Raw genomic sequence first — 22,653 nt, forward strand, 5'->3', positions numbered from 1 at the left:
CACAAACAGCAACGTAGAGCTGGATCATTTATGAATGGATAAATAGGATCATTTAAAATATGATAACATCCATACTGAATTAGTTGAAAATTAAGTCTAGAAGTCCATATATTACAATTCAATGAGAAGCCATAATTCCTCTTGTGTAGATTAAAATGTACCAAATCTTGCAACACATTAGTGAGAATTTCCATGCTAATATTTTCTGACACTTTGCACTCCTATAGTCATTGTGAATACCCTGGAGATCAGCTCAGCCCAAAGAGGGGGTAAAGTCTGTTCAGTTTCCAGTTCTGGAAATTAGTTTAGTTGTGAAATCTTCAGTAACTTAGATATGACAGAAAGCTGTAACAAAACAATCTCTTACATGTGAACAAGTGATACTAGTAAAAGCCATGCTGTATTTGCATATGCCCCTTTCACTCCAATGTGTATTTCTCTCACAGGCATATCAGGAACATTTAGTTTAAGAGCTTGTTTGTATGAACTGCAAACTGCCTTTAGCCACAGCAATTATTTTTTTAGGAGAATGTAATATTCCATACTGTCCCTATTTTTAATGCTGACTTTGAAACAAAGACACTTGTTTCAGAGTACAGAGAAAGAGTCTTAATGGACAAAAGATTGGGTACAGAGCAGAACAGCATTTAAGAAAATAATTTAACATTCTAATACACATTGATATGCCTCACAGGGAGGTAGAAAGCATTTTCTTTAACAGGGGGTCAGTGGCTCAGCTGATGCAAATACCAGAGTGCTCAGTGGCAGGCCCTTGGAAGGAACCTGAAGTGATAAGTAGTGAAGGACTCAATCAAATAGGAGTACTTTCGTCCACGTATGCTACATGTAGAATCACAGAATCATGCAACACCTTAGGTTGGAAAGGTCTCTAAGTTCATCAAGTCCAGCTGTTAGTGTAGCACTGCAAGCTCCCCCACTAAACCATATCCCCAAGTGCCACATTTACGTGTCTCTTAAATACCTCCAGGGTGGTGACTCCCTGAGCTGTCTTGACACTCCCTTTTGGTGAAGAATTTTTTCCTACCATGTGCATACTCTTTAGCTAAGAAATATGTGATTACCTACCATTCACCCCCATCTGACTTTTTTTACCCCTTTTGGATGTTAACACCCTATTTGCACCATACTGGGATGCTTTATTTAACCATACATGTAGTCAGAAATCATTCAAAGCTTTTTGAAAAAAAAAAATATATATAGTCAAGACATTTAAAGAGACTAATTTCTGCTTTACAAATCACACAGGTGAACAGTTCAACCAAAAGGAGCTAAGGAACAGAGCACAGACAGGAGTCAGGCAGCTGAGAGCAGTAACCCTTAAGCCAAAGCCACAGCAGAAAGGTCATTATATTATCTTGTCAGTGCACATATGGTCCTCATGTAAAAAGCTTCTGTCCATCTGTGAGGTTGCTCTACCAATATGTGTTAGACATGCTGAGACATCATTTCAACTGCAGAGTTGATTTTATCCAAACTCTTCACTTGGTCATTACCAGCTCTCCTCCAAAATAAAACAGCATGAGGTATCACTGAGCCAATTCAGGTCTGCAGCAACTGCATTGATGAGTCTTTATAATGTTATGTATTTGTAAACTGCAGAATGAGGGAACACAGAAGTAGCTTTAAGATTTCTTCAATGCACATCCCCCCGCTTACCTTTAATTTTCAGAAAGATTCTGTCCTTAGAGTCAGCATAAGTATAACCATTTATAGAATGTCAGTGATATCTGAAGTTTTCACATTTAACATGCTTCATAATTTTTTAATCAGAAATATATACATTAAATATTTGCCAGCAGGGAAGTCTGGACCATCTTTCTGTATTTTTTTTTTAATATGGGTGCAGCATTTGTTCTCCAATGACATGGAATTTTTCCCAAACTCAATCAAAGATGATATACAATAGCTGTGGACATCAGCTAATTCTCACAGCACCCTGGAAACCACCCCCAGGGTGCCACGGATGTGCAGAAGTTGAGTTCCCTCGATTCACTCCTGACTTAACCCTCTCTGATGGTAGTTCTTCCACTACTTTCACCCTTTGACTAAACAGAGAGGTGTGGGAGACCTTGCTGGTGAGGAAAAGACAAAGGTGGCACTGGACACTTCAGACTTTGGTGTGCCTGCAGCCACGAATCCATCCACCCCATTTGCTTTGCTTGGGTTTTTTTCCACTAATGCAGCAGTAAGTTTTGGCTCTGTGTGGTCAGGATCGGGGGGTTCGGGGGTGTCTTCTGAGAGAGGCTGCCAGAAACTTCACCCTTGTTGGAGTCAGTGAATCTTTGAACATCTGACTACTCCTAAGTAGAAGTACGTAGCATGGATGCTGTAACAGATAAAACTTTTAATCTCCTGCAAGGTCAAGATGACCTGTACCTATATTAGGTACCTTATTCTTAACACAAGTTTGGTTTTTTTTTCTTTTTACTTTTAAAATGCAGGACATCTGGGTGTTACTTAAAAGTTGTTTTTCCTCAATATGTTTCAAGTTTTAAGGCTGTGCACGGAAGAAGAATGAGGAATAAAACTAAATGCTGAGTGTACAAAGAGCAGAACAACTGTTTTTAATTTTTTCTCTTGCAGCACTGGAGGAAGCCTCTGGGAATAAATGCCTGTTTTTCCACTGAGTTTCACTAAACTTTGGAGTTTGAGGTTTTGGGTTTCAGAAGGTTGTACACTTTGATGAGTCAATATTAGCATAAGCATTTGAGGCAGGGAATCAGAACATCTGGTTTTGATACCTACACAAACTTGTTGCAGTTATGAAGTGTCTAGGTACAATGTGGGCTACCCTGCAGATTCAACAGAACAGCAAGTCTCAATTACAACACCAAGGCTTAGCTCAGCTAATGAAACATTAAGTACATACACACAGTTTATCCATTTTGCTGGGGGTTAGCGCTTGTGCCTTGGGCACTCTTTCATGAGGTATAAGAAAAACTTGCCTGAGCATTCAGTAAGACAGACTAAAAAGGTAGAGAAGCAGTCAAAGAAAAAAACAAACCAGTGGACAACTGACAGATAAGAGGCAGGTGTGAGGAAATAATGCAACTGAGTTGTCAGGAGACCATCCATAAGCAACTTAGCCAGCATGTCTGTGAATTGAGGGTGCAGTTTCAGTTACCATAAGCCCACTGAACTTACTGCCCCTTCTGCCCAAAGCAGGAAAGAAAGTCTTTTGACTGTACAGCTCAGAAGAAACACTGGTCAAGTACTCCAGGTAACACAAATTAGCAAGAATTCCTTTGACTTGACTTCTACTAAATGAACTAAAATTTAATACTTCTTTAATAGAATCTTTCTCAGCATAGACAACTGTGAAGCACAGAATTCTTACTTTAAAACACTGAATCCTAAATGGTCTTCAGGTTTGTTTTTTTTTTAATTTACACAAATTACTCATTAATGTAAGACTTATCAGTGCCAGTAACACTGTGTGTTCATATACTGATGGTTACACTCCATATGATTTCTCTGATCTAGACATAAGCAACATACTGATATACCAAGACAACTACTTACGGTCTTAGCTATGCTGAAGATAAAATATTACTGAAACTAGTAATTTTTGAAAGAATGTCCCCTTGAATATCAAATGAAATTAAGTTGTAATCTGAGACAAAAATTACCTTTTCTGACAAATACCTCCAAGTTCTTTGTAGAAGACTATTAGTTTGATTGAATGAAAGCTGGTGAAAATGCACTTTAAAAATGACTGGGTGTTCCATACAACTAAGCACTTTTTACCATAAAAAGATGAAGGTATGTTTAAGCATTGCACATGCAGCCACAGCTAGCATTCTTTACTAACAACCTCCTCTGATGTTCCTTTATTGTTTCCATTTAATACTTTCCCTTGAGCATTCTTCAGGAAAAGGATGGAAACCAGTGTCCTTCCAAGAGTACACAGAAGAGACTCCTCTCCAGGGATAGGGATCATATAAAAAGAACTGCCTGAAAGTTCATACAGAAGTATTTTCTCAATCATATGTATGATCTATTAATGCAACAGCCTTTAAAAAGTTAGAGAACCTGCAAGTTGAATATTGAATAATACATTACACTGAAGTATATATTGAAGACATTATGCTAAGTCAGAAAACTATTTCACTATGCTGACTTTCATTATTAAATATTATTTGCCATTGCAATAAATAATATTTTCTAACACTTGGGAAGTAAAGAATGACTGTATGATTCTGTGCTGTCCTGAATAAGTCACTTTTACTGGCTTTTATTTAATGCCACCTTCTACACTGAACTGCAGCCACAGAATGTCACAGAATGCATTTGAATCACTCATATAAACAGGGTAGGAAGGCAACTCTTACTTAATAAGCAGCACTAAGAAGTCACCTGAGTGTAGAGCTTTAAATACCATTGCCCTTCATTACAGAAATCCACTTGAAAGACAACAAAGATATAAGCTTCAATCAAACCAATCTGAAGCTCTTTGGTTGGAGCTTACACTTGGAGATTTTATTATTAATTTAATACTAACACCTCCATATCCTAAGCCCATATTTAAAACAGCTTGTCTAGGCATAATTCAGCTGGAGAGGAATTCCTTCTTCCTTGTGCTGCCTCCACTTAAATTCTACATTCCTTCTGAATTACAAAGTACTTATGTGTTTTTAACAAATAACACAGAAATCACACAAAGGGCAGCATCCTAAATAACAGTGCATAAATTCTTGTTTTCCTTCATTTGCATTTGACATGTTCTTCCGAAAGAAATGGGAAATTTAGACTAACCTTGCTTCGTGAGGACTGAGACTGACAGATGGAAAGTTGAAGGTTTCAAAGTAGATCTCCTGGGTAATTTTGTATCTCTTGTTGCCAAAATTACTGAAAAAAAAATTATGGCCAACACCAGGTTGGGTTTCTTTTTATTGTTAAAACATTAAAGCATAACATTTCACCAAATACAGGAAATTTAGGGGTTGTCTGACATTACAAACATCTGGATCATCAAGAGAAAGTGTTGAGCTATACATAGTCTGACATTAATCTATCAATTTAATGTATATTAGTATGATTAAAACATGGCCAAAATACATAATCACAAAGTAAGTACCTTGATGCTTCTAAATCTGAGACAAGTCAGAGAACTGAGTGCCATAAATTTCCAACCAATGTCTATACACTCAATTACAACCTTAGGGCAGAATTATTCCTGGAATATTGGTAGCTCCTCATCTTCTGGCTCATTCACATTCAATGTAGTGAAAATTTTGATTTGAGAACTTCATTAAAAACATTTTTAAAAATACAACATTTAACAAATGTGAAAAAAGAAGTTGTCTTCACAGGAAAATATGGATTGCTTGCCACTCCAGTCCTTAATTTCCTATATGTTTTACAAATCTTTACAAAACTAATTTGTATCCATTTTGGTTTCAAAAACATAGTACATCTGAAAAATAAAATATGACTCTACTGATGGGTAATACAAAGACATGATCACGCATTTAAAATTACTTTTAAAAGTAAATCTTTGAAGTAATACAGCTATAAGACAAGTTAAACATAGTACAATAAACCATGCATCTTCTGACTTGTCAGATCAGCTAAACTACTCGGTTAACATACAGTAACACTTTTGAACACTTCGTAAATCCAGCTTTTCTAGCACAAGGAAAAAAAAAAAAACTGATTAAATTTGTTCTTCAAGTGGTTCAAGGCTGTCCAAGTGTTTTTTAGGTATCTCATCACTATGACGGCTTTGGCAATGGGTTAAATGTTTCTTAAAGCCTCGGGGAAAATTTGATTCAAAATTACAACGGGGACACTTCAACAAACTTTGACCATGAGCAGCAACATGATTTTTAAGAAGAGACTCCAAGAGAAAAGCTTTGCCACATATTTTACATTTGTATGGGCTTTGAACGTTATGCTTGTTAACTAAATGGTGCAAGACAGCACCTTTTTTCATTGCACGACAGCAACAAATTTTGCAGTAATACTTTCCCTTGCCACGCTTCATGTACTTTGCTATTTCTTCCTCAGAGATGAAAGCCTCTTTCTCTTCAGTAAACTGAAGCACACAGGGTGGCTGCGTAGGAGTAGTTGCATCCATTTTGCTCTCTTTGCTGTAATCAGATGACTCCATATCATACTGCTCTTGGTCACTGTTGGATTCTTGCTCCTTTATCTCCATTGAGTCCACTGCTGTTTTTCCACACTCAATGCTATTTAGTTCAGAATCTGAGTTCTCCTGGTTTTCCTTCTTGGGCTTCTTTCTTGGGCATGAATATAACATGTGTTCAGGCGATTCTTTGGCTAATACTGATTGTTCATCCTGTGAGAATAAATCATCCAGTGGTTTCTGATCGTCTAAAGTGTGAGAGAGAAAGTCACTCTCACCAGACTCACTAGGTGTTTGGGGCTCAGAAAAAAAGCCCGAAGCAGACTTGTGAGGCTCGGAAAACAGGATGGTCTTCTGGATTTCAGAAGGTACAGTAGTTTCAGCATGTCTCTGGACATCAGAGGTTAGAGCAGCAGCAGGCTTCTGCATCTCAGAAAATACAGCATGCTTTTGAACATCAGGGGAAACAGCAGATTTCTGGCAGTCTGTGAAAACAGCTTGCTTGAGTGTCTCAGGAGAAACAGGAGTAGGTTTCTGGGACTCAGTAAAGAGGCCATGTTTCTGAACTTCAGGAGATGTGGATTTCTGAGACTCTAGAAAGGAAGTAGACTCCTGAACTTCAGAGGAAATGGAAGTGAGTTTTTGGGCTTCAGAAAACAGGGCATGCTTCTGGACTTCAGAAGAAACAAGAGCGGATTTTTGGGCTTCAGAACACAGAGCTTGTTTTTGACCTTCAGTAGAAACAGCAGAAGTAGACGTCTGATTCTGGGGCTCAGAAAACACAGCACGTTTCTGAACGTCAGTAGAAGCAGTAGGGTTAGATTTACGAGTCTCTGGGAACAACACTCTTTTCCGAGGTTCAGGGAAATGAGCCCGTTTCTGAATCTCAGATGAAGCAGCAGAGGGGGATTTCTGAGTTTCAGGAAAATACACAGATTTCCGTGACTCAGTGAGTTTCCAAGATTCAGGAGATACTGAAACACCAGGCTTACGGACCTCAGGAAAGAAAGAAGGCTTCCAAGAGTCAGAGGAAACAGTGTGACTGGACTTTCGAAGCTCAGGAGAAACAGGGGGAGAATGCTTCCACGTGTCAGGGGACAGAACAGGTTTCCAGCCTTCAGGGTAAACAGATGAGATGGGTTTCCAGGGCTCAGAAGAAATGAGAGTAGACTTCTGGGATTCAGAAAAGGACGCAGACTTACACGAATCAGAAACAAGTCTCCTAGATTCTGGCAACATAACCGGACCGGGCCTTCGGGACTCGGGGGCAGACCTCCGGGATTCTATGGACACAGACATGGCAGGCTTTGAAGCCCAGGGAGAAACTGGGGAAGACTTCTGCACTTCGTGAGGTGAAGACCGCCAGGGCTCAGGGGAAACAGCCGGCCCAGGTCTCCATGACTCCGGTGAAACCGCAGAAGCAGGCCTCCGGCTTTCAGGAGAGGCAGCAGGGGCGGGCCGACGCGCTTGAGAGGGATGGCGCCGGGGCTCGGGGGACGCGGCCGGGGCATGCCGCCGGGGCTCGGGGGACACTGCTGGAGGAGGCTTCTTTGGCTCTGGGGACACTGCTGGGGAGTATCTGCGGGGCTCTGGAGACACAGCGGGAGAATGGCGCCGCGGCTCTGGTGACATGGCAGGGGAGTGGCGGCGGGGCTCAGGAGACACGGCTGGGGAGTGGCGGCGGGGCTCTGGAGACACAGCTGGGGCTGGCTTCTGTGGGTCAGGGGACACAGCAGCAGAGGGCTTCTGTGGGTCAGGAGACACCACAGGGCATGGTTTCTGTGGGTCAGGAGACACCGCAGGGAACAGCTTCTGTGGGTCAGGAGACATGACAGGGGATGACTTCTGTGGGTCCGGAGATACAACAGGGGACGACTTCTGTGGGTCTGGAGACACGACAGGGGATGGCTTCTGTGGGTCAGGGGACACGAGAGGGGAGAGTTTCTGTGGGTCAGGGGACATGACAGGGGACAGCTTCTGTGGGTCAGGGGACACGACAGGGGAGAGTTTCTGTGGGTCAGGGGACATGACAGAAGATGGCTTCTGTGGGTCAGGGGACACATTTGAGGCTAACTTCTCTGGATCAGGAGATGTAGCCTGGGCTGACTTTTCTGGATCTGGGGACACAGTCTGGACTGACTTCTCTGGCTCTGAGGAAGTCACCTGAGCAGACTTCTGGGGCTCTGGAGACACAGAAGATTTCTGAAGCTTGGGGGAAACAACAGGTTCAGTTTTTTGGAGTTCAGGAGAAAGGGCAGGCTTGAGTGATTCAGGGGAAAGGGTAGGTTTCTCTGGCTCCAACGTGACACTCTTTTTGGATGAATCTGAATCTCCTTCTATCTGTTGCTCTTTCTGCTCTTCATTCCACTTCTCAGGTGCTGCATGCTGTGCTTTGATGTGATAATATACGTTGCAATACATCTTGCTGGTAAAGAAACATTTATGGCAGTGAAACAGTTTTGCGCTTTTTTGATAAAATATAAGTTTACCCAAACCAGCAGCATCCATTTCATCACAACACTCTGGGTGAACGGTACCCATATGAATTTGTATGTTTTCATAGTCAGTTCCCCTGAAGCTGCAGTAGTCACATTCCAAGCGCTCTGTGGTTTTACGTAGTATCTGCAACATGTCCATTTTTCTGTAACAGTTTCCACAGCACACTGCACCTTTTAAAGAGGAATTTTCAGTTCCTGCAATAAAGGAAAAAGATCTGTATAGTTATTCGTCCAGGTTAATTTCAACTCCTAAATAATCACATGGGCTTTTCCCTGGTCGTCCCCCTCCCTTTTTAGAAAGTATAGATTTTGCACAGACACTGACTGCTTCATAGAGAAATCCAAATATAGGTGTCACCAGCTTCTGAAAATCAGTAAAAGTTGAAAAAAGTGTATATTTAACAACAGGCCTTCCAACCTATGTAATAAAACTGGAAGCAAATAAAAAAAAAATAAAACAAACCCAGAAGATGAAGAGCAAAGTTTGAATTTCATTTGGTAAATGTGACTTGCTTTCTCCATTGTCTTCTCTTCCCATATTTGATGTGCTTTTATTGACATTGTATTATTTACATTATGCATGTAAACTGAAAACAAAAAGTACTTTGGAAAGTACTTGAAACATTCCCACTGAGATAAGGCCATTTAAAAAAATGCATCTCCATCATTAAATTTCAAAAGTAATCAGCAGTTTTGGACAAAGAAAAATTCAAGAAAACAGTAGCCTAAATCCTAGGCTGTTTTCATCTGTCAAATACTGCCTTCCTTTCACTAATTACAAGAAAAAAAAAATAATGCTGATCATGAAAACTTCATCTATTATGAAAAGGACTTTTCCTGTTCCATTATTTCATCTGTTGCCCAAATAGCAACTAAAATACTATTTTTAAAAAAACATAGGGGTTTTTTTTCCCAGTTGGTATATTTAACAGTCCACTGTATCCAGAACACTGTTTTCCTCACCCCAAACACGGAAATTTCTCAAAGTTAATGTTTTTCTGCAAGACTTCAAAAAACCCAATATAACAACAACAAAAACAAACCAGCAAAAAACCCATCTCAAAAACCAAACAAAAAAAAACCCAGACAAAAATAGCTTTTAATGATTTGGCTAGATTCCCTTATTTCCAACAGAATTTTACCAGATTAGCTACAATAAGCAGAAAACCAAGTCTACCCATATTCTGTAGTTATATCAACATAAAGCTGGAAGATAAAAAGGACATTTAAGTTAAATGCACACACTTTTTCTTGTAGGTTGAAATTAAACAGTTGTTACATGATTAATCATGCTAAACTATCAACTTAATTTTGAGGATTGTAAAACACACTGCTTCAAAACACTCAAAACTGTTGTTTTATTTTAACATTAATTTATCTGTCTAAATATATATTAGACTAACAAGTCTAAAAATATGCATTCAAAGCAAGTTTTCTTAATGTATTCCTAAAGCATTTTCCCTCTGGTTTCTTATGGAAATGAGGCTTACACAAACACATTGCCCTACAGTCAATGCCAATCAAACTGGACAAAGCAATCCAGCCTTACTTTGCATTTCTACACCTTTCATGAAAATCAGGAACTAAAGAATGCAAGTAATGCCTCCACTGAGGCAGAATATGTCACTTAGCAGCAACTTCTGTTTAGCCTCTACACAAATAGTCTTGAAACATTCAGAGCAAGCAGTATCTGATTCTGGCTGTAATTAAGGAAAAGGGGAAGGAATTAAAAATACTATAGCAGTGAGCTGCTTTGGGTTTGGGGCAGAGACAGAATGAAAGCAAATTAGCAGCTCTGCTAAAGGATGAGATGGATACAGCAAAAAACCAGGAAAGAAGGACTGGCTGAGGAGCAAGGGGACACAAATTCTTAAGAAATAGCGGTTCACTAGCTCTGCTGCTTATGGAGCAACTTCTTTGCATGCACTGTGCATATACACTTCACATTAAGTCACGGGAACAGTTTGATTTCCAATTGGGAAGCGTGGTGGAACCACATATGGAACTTTAAGAAGGATGCTGCTTTACAACCATGATGCAAATACACAGTATCCAACCACAGCCTAGCTATAAATGAGACATAATTACTCTGCCCTGCAAACACTGAAGTGGAAGGACCTTCAGGGTGTAAGTTGCAGTTTCCCAGCACTTCCCAGCCATACAAGACACCCCAAATTGTAGCCCACACCACATTCAGTGTTGACCCAAAACACTTCCCAACATAACAAATCTTTTATGTCTGTAAAAGATGAAAACAAAACACAAAGATGACAGCAGCAATCAGTGGGCTATATCTCTGCAACAGAAAATATCTTGCTAATTGTAAAAATCCATAGCACATCATGTCTTAGTACTCCAAAGGACCTTCAAGTCTTGATAAATTATAGTTTATGGGTTGTTTGCAGGACTCGGGACAATGGGAAGGAAGATTTAAATTTGAATGCAAAAATTTCTCAACTGCTGATATGAGCGAAATAAAATGGTTTTGGGTTTTTTATCAAGTCATAGCAGAGCATAATTAGGACAATAAGACATACTGCAGTAATCACATTTTTAGACTTGAAAGGGAATTTGTCAATCCCAAAATTGGTTGTAATCCTGAATTATCCATTTTCTTTTCACTAGAAAACCAAAAAAGGGCTTTTCCAGTTTGAATTTGTCACAGTTTACAACAAAGTTTACCAGACAATCTTTTTTACTCTCTTCATAATTTCCCTGCTCTTCACATGTAACCTGTTGCCCTTGCTGCAGTTTTTTGTTATTTGCTGAAATATGCCCCTCCCATCCTCTTCTTTTATTGAGGTCTACCTTACCTTATGATTAAAACTATCACTTTATTTCCAAATACAACAGTTAGAAAAAAAGCAGTGGTTCCCTTCTGTAAATTGTCCAAAGCTGCTAAGCTTTTTTGACCATGAGATTATTTTGGAACAAAGAAGTTACACAAAGAAGGAACAGCCCAGACATCCAAAACTCTTGATGGTCCAGCCTTTTGCATAAGAAATAACACTAATGAGCTGAGGGCACTTTCTCTCACATTGCCATCACTCACCATTTTTAGTTCTGTAACTCAACCCACTGTATCTGGCAGTCACTGAAGTAACTGCCTCTTCTGCTGAAATCTCTACTTCATTGAGGCATCCCACTAAGCAAGACAAGTCTCTGGTTATTGCAGTGCCTTAGGCTACAAGTCCACGGAATAGTAAATCTAGATTTAGATTAGTTACTGAGATCAGTAACAAACAGTGCTGAGCCCCCACTAACTCATTTTTGTCAATTTAAATTTGTTGAAGTACTTCTGAAAGAATACACTTGGTGATGTTGCTGGTTCACTTAGCACAGATCTAAATAATAGTTTGAAAGATTTTCCTGTGAAACCCTCCAGATTGATTCTCAATATTGAGCTCCAAAGCCACTGTCTCTATGTGGTTTTGATTGCTGCCCTCCTCTGTAGTCAGGTTTATCACACAACTTACTCTGCTTCACACCGCTCCTAGCCACCAGCTTCTGCATAATAACTTGTTCTGCACTGGATCCTGCCTTGCCTAGACGGGTAAAAATGCAAGGAACAACATGTCATTGTTTTCTAAAGAGTCCCACACCAGCAGAGCCAGCCAGCCTAGAAACCATATGCTCAGTAACCAGGTCCCCACGGTCTTGGTCCAGCATGAACTGTGATGTAATCTGTGCTCAGCAGCATCTTTTTGGCAACATTAAGAGAGATGGACCATGCTCCCTCTGTGTAAATGCATTATGACAGACATTAAATGGAACTAGCTCTGTGCTGCTGCAAATCAAACCCATAAACAGGGTACAGAAAATAACTGGTGAGATCAATCTGTCGGGTGCTCCATGGGCACTGCAGAGAACTGGACTAAATTCTAAATCCCAGCATGATTCTAGTCCTCTGAAGCTCTTTGAGGAAAAGTATGAATTTCAGGATGAAGATCTAATTGTCATGAGCAACAGCTTTTCCATGAAACAAAGCAGAAGACAGATGGCCACTGGAGTATCTCTAAAGACTTCTTGAATACTCCTAGGAGGACAAAGAAGCTGCCACCTCTGTAAGTACAAATAACTGCTATGCAGGCCCAGGCCACTTTGTTCAGCTGAACATTCTGCCAGGCCATAACTGTTTTGTAAAAAGGACACCTGAGCATTTCCCTATTCAAACTCTCCATTAACGGGATGTGCAGTGCAGCAGTGGCTATAACTGAGGCTGTGCTGTTTGCCACTATAACACCACAAAGCACAACACACTCCTTAATTGCTCCTTCTGCATTCCCTCCTACTTTTCTCACTTTCCATGGCTGCAACACTGAGAAAACAAATACAGATGCAGCCAAACAGAACTAATTATCTGTTCTGAGAACACACTACAACTGAAGCAGAAGTCTGAAACCCAGCATTTATGCCTGCCCTGCATCTACAACCTGACTTCAAGACAAAATACTGTGATTCAACAAGGATTCTGGGGCTTACAATACTAAATTTTAACTTAAGGCAGCCAAGACTCATTCAGAGTCTTCCTAAGACACGACATTTCCCACTGAAGTCTATCTGAACAGGGAAGTGAGTCTGGCTAAAAGCTCACTATATCCTCAGACACCAAGCACAGTAACAGCATCAGCACCAACTCTCAGCTCTTAGCTGACTTGAAGTGACACAGATCAATGTCCATCACTCAGGTTTAAAGCTGCCTGAAGAGACACAAATCTCAGCAGTGGGACCACCAGTCCCTACTGCTGCTCCATCAGCCACCTCTCCCAACCCCTCTTCTTTCATGCATGTTAAGAACCCACATACAGAGGTTCCCACCAAGTCTCTGCTCTCCACTGAGATGCTTAAGATTCTTACACCAGTTCCTGTCCCCTACATTGCAATTCTGGCCATAATCTCCTCCACCAGAGGAAGAAAAACAGCATAGGAAATGGACTGTGCATGTATCTACCTGAGAAAAGAATGACAATCAAAAAAGAACAACAATCAGTGCTTTTCTTGCTTTGTTCTTAGCAGCCAAGTCATGATTTGGTAGAAAGAAGAAGTACCCTGGAAGTCAGAGGCAGTGAGATAACCACAAATACAACCAAAAGTTGGTTATGAGTATCACAAGGCAGCCACAGAGTGGAGTCAAACAGCATCAGAAGTTTCTGTTGAGTTTGTTAAACTGAGCAATAGGAACGTCCTAAACCAATGCACAGAGAGGAGACAACTCCTGATGTCTTCCCAGCCAACACATCCGGCCACATCAGAGATGGTTCCTGGATTCTGCATCCCATCTTCCACAAGGATCCCACTTAAGAGTAAGCCATACTTTCTACAGTCTCTCAAAAACCTCCCAATGGAATAAAAGTGGGAAAATGCAGAGGAGATACCTATATTTATGAAGGAATCAATGCAAGGGAGGGCACAACATGACTCTTGCAGTGAACAAGGTATTTCTACTTTTTAAATCCACTCCAATTTTATAGCTACAAGTCTTCCAATCATTCATGGTAATTTTTAATAAGCATATTCCACAGTTAGCATTGCAACATTTAATATATACCTGCATTTTTCCTCTACAGAAGATAAGCTGTGACTGTCCAAGAGAAGCAATGAAGGGCTCACAGCTAAAGATCTAGACTGTCTGTGAGCACAGAGAATTAGATTTTTTTAACATTGCATGAAGAAATTAAGAGCACAGCAACAAGTAGTCTCCACATCATTGTTCAAAATCAGACTGTCTCAGTTCTCAGTGGAAGAAGAATCTATAACTCTTTGTCTCTCAAACAATCAAGCCTGGTGCAACACAAGCACATAGAGGACATGAAACACACTTTAATGACACCAACACAGCTGGGAAAATGATCCAGAAGAAAGCCCTGTGATTTTCTACAATGCCTACAACAACACATAGGATTCCCAGTCACCAGTCACTGTACAGGAAGAATCACTGTTTATTTTTATCAGCCTTGGAAGTTTCTTGCAGGCAAACAGTTCAGTCATAACCTCTGCCAGTGAGGCTAGTCAATACTAAATTTGTTCCCAGCAAAAGAAAGTTGGGTGAGATACAGCAGCATCATTGCCTCTGCTAGCAGGAACAGATCCAGACTTTTGCTGGGTTTAAGAAAAAGAAAAAATTACATGTTCTTGCAGTGCCAAAAAGCAAATGCAGTCTGGTGGCAGCATGATGCTTCTCTTGAAGCTACATCCCTGTGTTGTGACTGACAAAGAGAAGTTTAGCTCCCAGAGGAAGCTGCACACAAACATTCCACAGTGGGGCAGAGCAGGCACTTCAAAACGAACTAGGCAGGTAAGGGCATCACTTCCAAGACACCATGAACAACACAGGCAGCCCTATGCTCCTGCTAGTCCAGAATTGTCCACAGTATCTGACTACAACCTCACATCTGAACTCCCAGCTACCAGCCAGTCTATTCCGGCTAAGTTCCATCGGCCACAATTGCTGAACAAGGTCTTTAAAACCACACAGCTATACAAGGCACAAACACTCTGACCCAACCAGCCACTGAAACAGTAAGATATGCTAAGAACATGGGAGGCACCAGATTCAGGCAGGAAATGCTGTACTATGAAGTTCCATGTTTCCAAGAAAGGTTCATGTTAGGGGAGATCTACAAAGCGACAATACTTGATGCATATGCAGCTGACTTAAGAAACACAAAGCATACAGAACTGCAGCAATTTTGCAATATTTCAATCTTTGTAAAAGAGAATGACAGGTCTACACAACATTAGTTCTCAACACAAGACCTAACAACAGTCTAAATTGCATAGTAAAATCAATGTATCTTTGATAGATTCAAGATATAATTAATTAATTCCATGTACTTCTGACACAGCTTTTTAACTCTAAGTTCACAACTCCACTTAGTTGGCTTTCAAAAACGTCCCCAAAAACCTTACTGTTGTAGTGCTGCACCTGAGCTAATGAAGTGCCACTAGACCCACTAGTCCATTACAATCTAGGCAAGCGCTGAATTAAGGTTGTGAAACTTGGTGATAACAGGCTAAGAATTCCATTTACACTACCCTGAAAGAATGAGGTTCAAGAGTAGATTATGGAAGAGAAATACGAAATCCAAAGTTTCTACATTCCTCACTTGCAAAAAATTCATAGAATCACTGAGGCTGGAAAAGACCTTTGAGATATTGAGCTTCAACCTGTTACTGAACACTACTTTATCAAGTAGACCATAGCGTTCAGTGCCACGTCCAGTCTTTCCTTAAAGATCTCCAGGGACAATGACTCCAATACCACACTGGACAGCCCAATGTCTAATCACCAATGTCTAATTAGACATTCCAATGTCTAATCACTTTCACAGTAAAGAAGTTCTTCCTAACGTCCAATCTAAACGTGCGTTGGAGCAATTTAAGGTTATGTCCTCTCATCCTGTCACTTGCTGCCTAGGAGGAGAGGCTGACCCCACCTGGCTACAGCCTCTGCTCAGGTGCTTGTAGAGGGTGGCAAGGTGCTCCTGTTCTCCAGGCTGAACAACCCAGCTCCTCAGCCGCTGCTCACAGGACATGCTCTCCACAACTCTCGTGAGCCTCGGTTCTGCACCTGCTTCTCGCTCCCACGTGCGACGCAGCCGCTCCCGGCAGCTCTTTCTGTCACCGGGAAAGGGCCCGGACCCGGCGGGGACACGTCCCGTGCCGAACTCGCTATCCCAGGACAGCGGACGGGCAGCGTGCTCCTCCTGCTCCTGGCTCGGCCGGCATCACTGTAACTTTCCTGCGGGGAGGGGGTGCCCGCGGGCTCGGCTCTCCCGGGGCCGCCGGCTCCCCGCTGCCCGGCCCTCCCGGGGCCGCATCCCCGGCGCCGGGAGCCGCGCCGCCCGCCCATTCATCCCGCCCCTCCGGCCGCTCTCCCTGCCGCTCTCCCCTCTCCCTCTTCCCTCCCGTGCCCGGCCCCGCTGGTTTTGTTCCCCCCGCGCAGGCACCGGCAGCCGCCGCCGCCCCCCACGCGGCGGGGGCTGGACAAGGGGAAGGCCCAGGCCCGATGCCCAGGGGGAGGGAGGGAAGCGCGCCGGGCCCGGCCGGCGGGAGCGGGGGGCGAGCGAGACGCGGCGCCCGCACTCACCGTTCGGCAGCTCCGGGACGGCGGGCGCGGGGCCGGGGGGGGCCGGGCCGGGCTCCCCCCGCCAATGGCGGCGGCGGCGGCGGCGGGAGGCGGGGGCCGGGTCACGTGCCGCGGCCGCGGCGGCGGGGCCGGGGGCGGGGCCGGGCCGCGCCGCCCGCCGCGCCCGCCGGCAGGGGGCGCTGCCGCACGGGGGGCCCTGCTGCGTGTGGGAGCCCACCGAGGGTTTGTCCAGCGAGGAGAAAATGCCAGAATCCCAGAAACACAGACTCACAAACTGGGCTGCGAGAGATCTCCGAGATCCTCGACTATGACCAAACACTACCGTGTCAACAAGACCGTGGTATTCGGTGCCTTGTCCAGTTTTCCTTAAACACCTCCAGGGACGATGACTCCACTACCTCCCTGGGCAGCCCATTCCAACAAACAAAAATTCTTCCTAAAATCCACCTAAAAATCTCTTGATGCAGTTTAAGACTGTGTCTTCTCATCCTGTCGCTGGGTGCCTGACGCCGATCTGGCCACAGCCTCCTTTCAGGTGAGTGTAGAGTGCCAAGGTCTCCCCTGAGCCTCCTCCTCTCCAGGTGAACAATCCAGCTCCCTCAGCCGCTCCCTATGGGACACCTGTTCTATCGCTCTTCTCTGGATCTGCTCCAGCCCGTTAATATCCTTCCTGAATGGAGCAGCCCAGAAGGGGACACAGGATTCTAGATGTGGGCTCACCAGTGCCAAACATGCCACACCTCAGGTGCTGTGTCCACTTTTGGACCTCGCTCAATTCAGGAGTTGCTTTTTGTCTTTTGGTTTTTGCAGTGCTTTTTGTCTGGTGTGTAAAGAATGACCGACTCACAAAATCACAGAATCAATTTAGTTAGAAAGACCTCTGAGATCAACTCCAGCCTATGACTGAATAACCCCATGTCAAGCAGACCACAGCACTTGGTATTATGTCCTGTTTTTCCTTAAACAACCCCGGGGATGGTTACTGCCTGGAGATGTTTAAGGAAAGACTCTTTGGAGGCTGAGGGGCATTTTGTTAAGAGAGAATCTGGTGGGGGCAACCCGGGTTTTTGTTACTGGATGTCTTGGGGCATATTAGTGTGAAATGACACTGAATGAGCAGTATTTGTAAATAAACAATGTAGGGTTTATTATAGAACAACTAGTTTGCGGAGAAAAATAGCCATGGAGCGATTTTGGTGGTTATTATATATAGTAATACAACATTAAAGCATTGCAATATGAAAGTGCAAAAACATCACAGAAGAACACACACAAGGGGAAAGAAAAAAAGAGAAAGGACTACAGAAGAATGAAAAGGAAAGGGAAAGGGAAAGGGAAAGAAGATTGTGAAGATCTCACCACCCTAAGCTTCACAGCAAGACTTGGTAGCTGTACAGTCTTGGTCGAAGTGGTGGTCAAGTGATGAGGGTAGTCCTGCATAAATGGTGGGGGAAAATCGGCAGAACATACCATCTCTTGGGTTTCTGTTCACTCAGGTTCAGGTGAGTGTAAATCAGGTACCTCCTGAGGAGCAGGGAGCTTGATGTGAGAGTGTGGATCAGGGGACACCTTCTAAGACAGCACAGCTGCGCAGCGCTGTCCAGTCACTTGTGCCCCATTATGTCCCATGGGAGATGAACACACTCTGAACACACAAGAATTCTCTGGCATTTCCCTCGGGGAGGAAGGGGAGCCCCAGAGCCCAGTGGTTTGGGCAAGGAAGCACAACTTAGCATGACAAGGGGCACAGTCCTCCCCACAGGATCCAGCTCCTATCTCACTCACAACCCATCATTCCCCCTGTGCCTTATCAGATCAGAGGTTTAGCCACTACACAACTAAAAGCTTACCTACTCCATCTCAACCAAGCACCTTGGCATCTCCACAAATGTTTTGAGTCATTGTCTCTTAATAATTCAGTCTCTCACACGTCCTCATTGCTCTCTACATCTTCCAGAGGAGGGGAGTAGGAGGGAAAGATGCTAAACTTTTCTCCCTGGTGCCCACGAGAGGACATGTGGCTCAGAGCTCCTTCAGGGAAGGTTCGGGCTGGACATTTGGCAGCATTTCCTTACCAAGAGGGTGGCCTCTGTGTCAGGCAGCCTTTAGCAGTGATCTGTTGCATCCCCTGGCTGCTTGGATAGAAGCAGTATTTTTCACCAGTTGCATCTAAGTTTCCAACAAAATCAATCCTGCCCATGCTCTGAAAATGTAGCGGAAACGAAATGATCAACTTCGATTACAGATTGATGAGGAATTTCTTTCTTTATTCCACATCTAGATATCATGGAGAAATCTAGCACTGCAGGCTAGATACCCTTCTGATCTTCTGTGTAGTCATGTCCCAGGCTCATATCTCTTTGACTACAGGTTATATATTCATCGTTGGGAATTGTGGTTTTCCCATGACTATCAAAAACCAACCAGTTGTTTCCATCCCAGTCTTCAACTAAGAGTGCTCTTGCTACTAATCCCCCTTATACTTGCATTTTATCTGTTTTTTATTACTCAAAATGCTGACTCCTTGCTTTGTTCATTCAGGGAAATAGTGTGTAAAGTCAACCCAAGGCCAGCTAATAACCTCTCATTCTAACCTGATCCTGAGCTTTTCATCTCTTTCTGGTTTGACAGTGCTTTCACTCATCTTACAGATTTTGATTTAATTTCCAGCTTCTGTAGTTAATAGAATAATTTCCATTGAGAGTGGAATCAAACACTTAATTAAATTCCAGATAAACCAGGTGTACCCCATTTATTAGGTTTCTTCTTAGACAGACTAAGTAAACTTCTCATCTTTATCCATGCTATTGTTATCTGTAGGTGATCTGGAGTACTTGGAGGATTTTCTTTCAACCTAGCCAAGATGTTTTCTCAAGGGAGGTAAAGAAATCTCACAGAGATTTTTTGCTGGATTAACAATTACAGAGCAAGAATTGCACTAGAACACAGAGAATACTAAAGAACACATCTCAACCACAGTGAATAACTATTTTTAATAATTTTTGTTTTTATTTTTTTTATTATTTTTTACTATACAGTTAAACTTTGTTTTCTAACTTGTTAAGAACTTTTTTCCTTTGCATCTAGGGTTTTCATTTGATTTATGAAATTATGCTAAAGTTTCACAAGTCTCCCCCCTTCTAGTTAATATTATTGTGAAAAACACTTGAATATAGTTTGCAGTTTCCATAAGCAAAATGTAAAAAATTACCATATTCACCTGTGAAGTCTCTCAGTAAAATGCCAGCAGGCTTTTGAAGGCATGGAGTTTAATCACACAAGACAGCTATTTTTTTTCTTTCAATTCCTTCCCTTAGGCCCAGAAATTACTTTCTGAAACGGCCTTTTCCTTATTATTATGTGGTAGTAAATGTAAAAAATAGAGCAACGAATCTGTAACCTAACACTGTAGCTATGGAGAGCTCACAACTCATTGGAGACACATCTAAATATCCCCTGGATACATTTTTACCTTATGTAATGTATTCCCAAGTGCTTTTCTCCTTGTTATTTGATCATTAATTAAGGAACTTAAAAGTTTCCAATGTACAATCAACTTTAATCTTTGCATTTCACAATGTTGTAAAACGTTAAGGAAACAAGACTGAGACTATTTAGCCCCGGAAGTGTTTCCATTTTATCTTTGATTTCTCGATTTTCTTGACTGAATGTCTGAGAACATAACTGTACACATCCTCATGTTTCTGGATACTGATGACCTTCAACAGCTGTCAAAACTGTGCAAGAACTTCCAGCAGGTAATGTCATATATCGGTGCCCATATTCAAGTTCACTGTTAAGAAAAATGGTGAGGTGTAACTTCCCTTCAGTTTCAGCCAGCCAGAACCATCTTCATTTCTGCACAACCAGATATAGGGAGCAGCACAACACACATGCCTGGGCACAGATCAGTAGTAACAGGCCAAGCCCTTCATGCTGTGGGCAATCTAAAACCAAACCTCCTGTCTGGCCAGCTGGAGCCCTTCAGAATTACTTTTCAATCTGTTCGTTAGAGTTGGTAATCAAGATCCTGGCAGAAGAAAAAAACCCAAAACACCAACACTTTAAACACTTCAACTTTTATGCAGTATCTTCATATTTGATTTTAGACTATATCAACATTTTAAAAGAGAATAGAAAAAAAAGAATCTCCCATTTCTGCATGTTTTTGTATTTCCTGCCTTCTGCACATGCTGGGAGCCATTTATGGATCTTGCATAGACCATGAGTCTATATTAGCCATTTTTGCTAATCTTTGCCCTTTTGGAGTGTGTTGGAGAATTTTTATTATTTATTTTTTTAATAATCCAAGCCGTTACATGGAATCGAGCAAAGAACACTGCAGTTCAATGTCTTATGTATTTGTGTCATTTTGAATCAAGATATTGTAATATTTATGTGACAGTAATGAGCCTCTGATAGTATCCATTTAACTGTGGATGGGATATGCAAATGGAGCATATTCAGGAGATCAGGTGTGGCCTAATGAAATGTAAGTCACAAAATATATCTGGAAAATATTTATTTTTTAGTTATGTAACAATGAAGAAGTTTGGGAGAGGGTTTAACTGCTAAGAGGGAAACCTGCACTTGGAAAGATGACATTTTCAGTTTTCAAGAACTTCAATGAAAAGTTCAAGTGGAGGCACAGAAGACAGAGTGAATGCCTTTAAGTAACTTAGAAATTATCAGATTAGATTCTGGTTTCCCATTTGTCTCAGGTATTGTTTCTTTGTAATGAAACAGTTTTAAATATGTAACTTGAGAATTTTAAGTCTCTCATCATATAAGACTCAAACAGTACCACCAATTCACAAGTAATTTTCCACTGATTTTCAACATTCCATCAGGTTTGGGGAGGGAAGTACTCCTCCATTTTCCTTTTTAGGCATATTTTATTCTGATGTTCAATATTATTTTGTGCCAAATGAGTGGGTTTTGTCATGTTCGTATTTCAGGCTTTTGTTTGGGCTGTTCAGGACTAACACTGCAAATAAATGACAGCAGAGAAACTGCATTCAGCATGAAGAATATTGGCTTAACTATGGATGGACATCCAAAGACATTCCAGAAACAACTTTCAGCCATTTGGTTTTAAATTAAAAGAAGCAACAGAATGTATTTTAAAACCAAATGTGAACTTGTCAGTACAATGCTTGGAGTTGAATAAACTTCTCTTTAAAGCTGCAACAAGCACAAATGCAGCACAAATATTCACTGAATATTTACATTCCACATCAGTTTCCTGTAACACAATAGCTCACGACAGAATGGAGCCCAATCTCCATTTGACAGACAGAATGATTTCCATCTTCCTAAAGATTTCCATCTTCCTAAACGTCAATGACCTTGGAATTCAATAAGAAACAGGGCAAAAGAAATTTGTTGAAGCTATCAAGTGAGTGAAGCTTTTTTATTAAATGTAGAACATTATATTTTAAAAGCAAGAAAACAGATGGCACTGAAGTCAGCTGTGATGTAACCAGACACAATTCCCATTCCGTGGGGATGCTGTCTCTACTTTCAGCTAAGCTGAATTTGCAAAACAAAGTTACTATTGTGGCAATGAAGCTCTCACGCCACGATGAGCTTGCACAAAGGCAGGCAGCAAGCCTGCATTTATTTGATGTCATCGGGAGAAGCATAAAAGAGTAAGTGAGTACAGAGCAGGTGGCAGCTGCTCCAGCAAGGGAAGTAAGCTTAGGCCCTGCTGCATTCCTGTGCAGGAGACACTGGAGTAGGGACTTGGAAATGTATCCTGCTGCTTTAGCCATTGTACTTTGCAGAATTCCCATGAGGTACATGCTCGATTCCAATGGGCAGTCTTCCCTGCAGATATGGCTGCACAAGCCAAACCTGATTCCTGTTTCCCAGGCACAGGCAGTCCTGCTGGCTCTGCCCAAGATGACCCATGAGCACAGAGAGAGGAGGTTCAGGGATGCTGTTTTCCCTGTTGG

At 42.0% G+C, this 22,653-nt stretch overlaps 1 protein-coding gene across 3 annotated transcripts; it reads right to left on the minus strand.

The window, feature by feature from the left end:
* Window positions 1-4,893: 4,893 nt before the first annotated feature.
* CHAMP1 (chromosome alignment maintaining phosphoprotein 1) lies at window positions 4,894-16,813 on the minus strand. 3 transcript variants are annotated; one of them, XM_079316754.1, is made up of 3 exons: window positions 16,697-16,807; window positions 16,044-16,348; window positions 4,894-8,802 (listed from the first exon to the last, which is right to left on the minus strand). In XM_079316754.1, exon 3 carries the CDS (start codon window positions 8,744-8,746, stop codon window positions 5,678-5,680), a length of 3,069 nt encoding a protein of 1,022 aa, XP_079172880.1. In that variant the 5' UTR covers window positions 8,747-8,802; window positions 16,044-16,348; window positions 16,697-16,807; the 3' UTR covers window positions 4,894-5,677. The 3 variants fall into 3 exon arrangements, with proteins under 3 accessions (XP_079172880.1, XP_079172879.1, XP_079172881.1); XM_079316753.1 differs by lacking the exon at window positions 16,044-16,348 and having other exon boundaries at window positions 16,697-16,813; XM_079316755.1 differs by lacking the exons at window positions 16,044-16,348; window positions 16,697-16,807 and adding an exon at window positions 15,792-15,884.
* Window positions 16,814-22,653: the final 5,840 nt, after the last annotated feature.

Source organism: Erithacus rubecula (genome assembly GCF_903797595.1).
Source record: "Erithacus rubecula genome assembly, chromosome: 1".
NCBI classification, from domain to species: Eukaryota; Metazoa; Chordata; class Aves; order Passeriformes; family Muscicapidae; genus Erithacus; species Erithacus rubecula.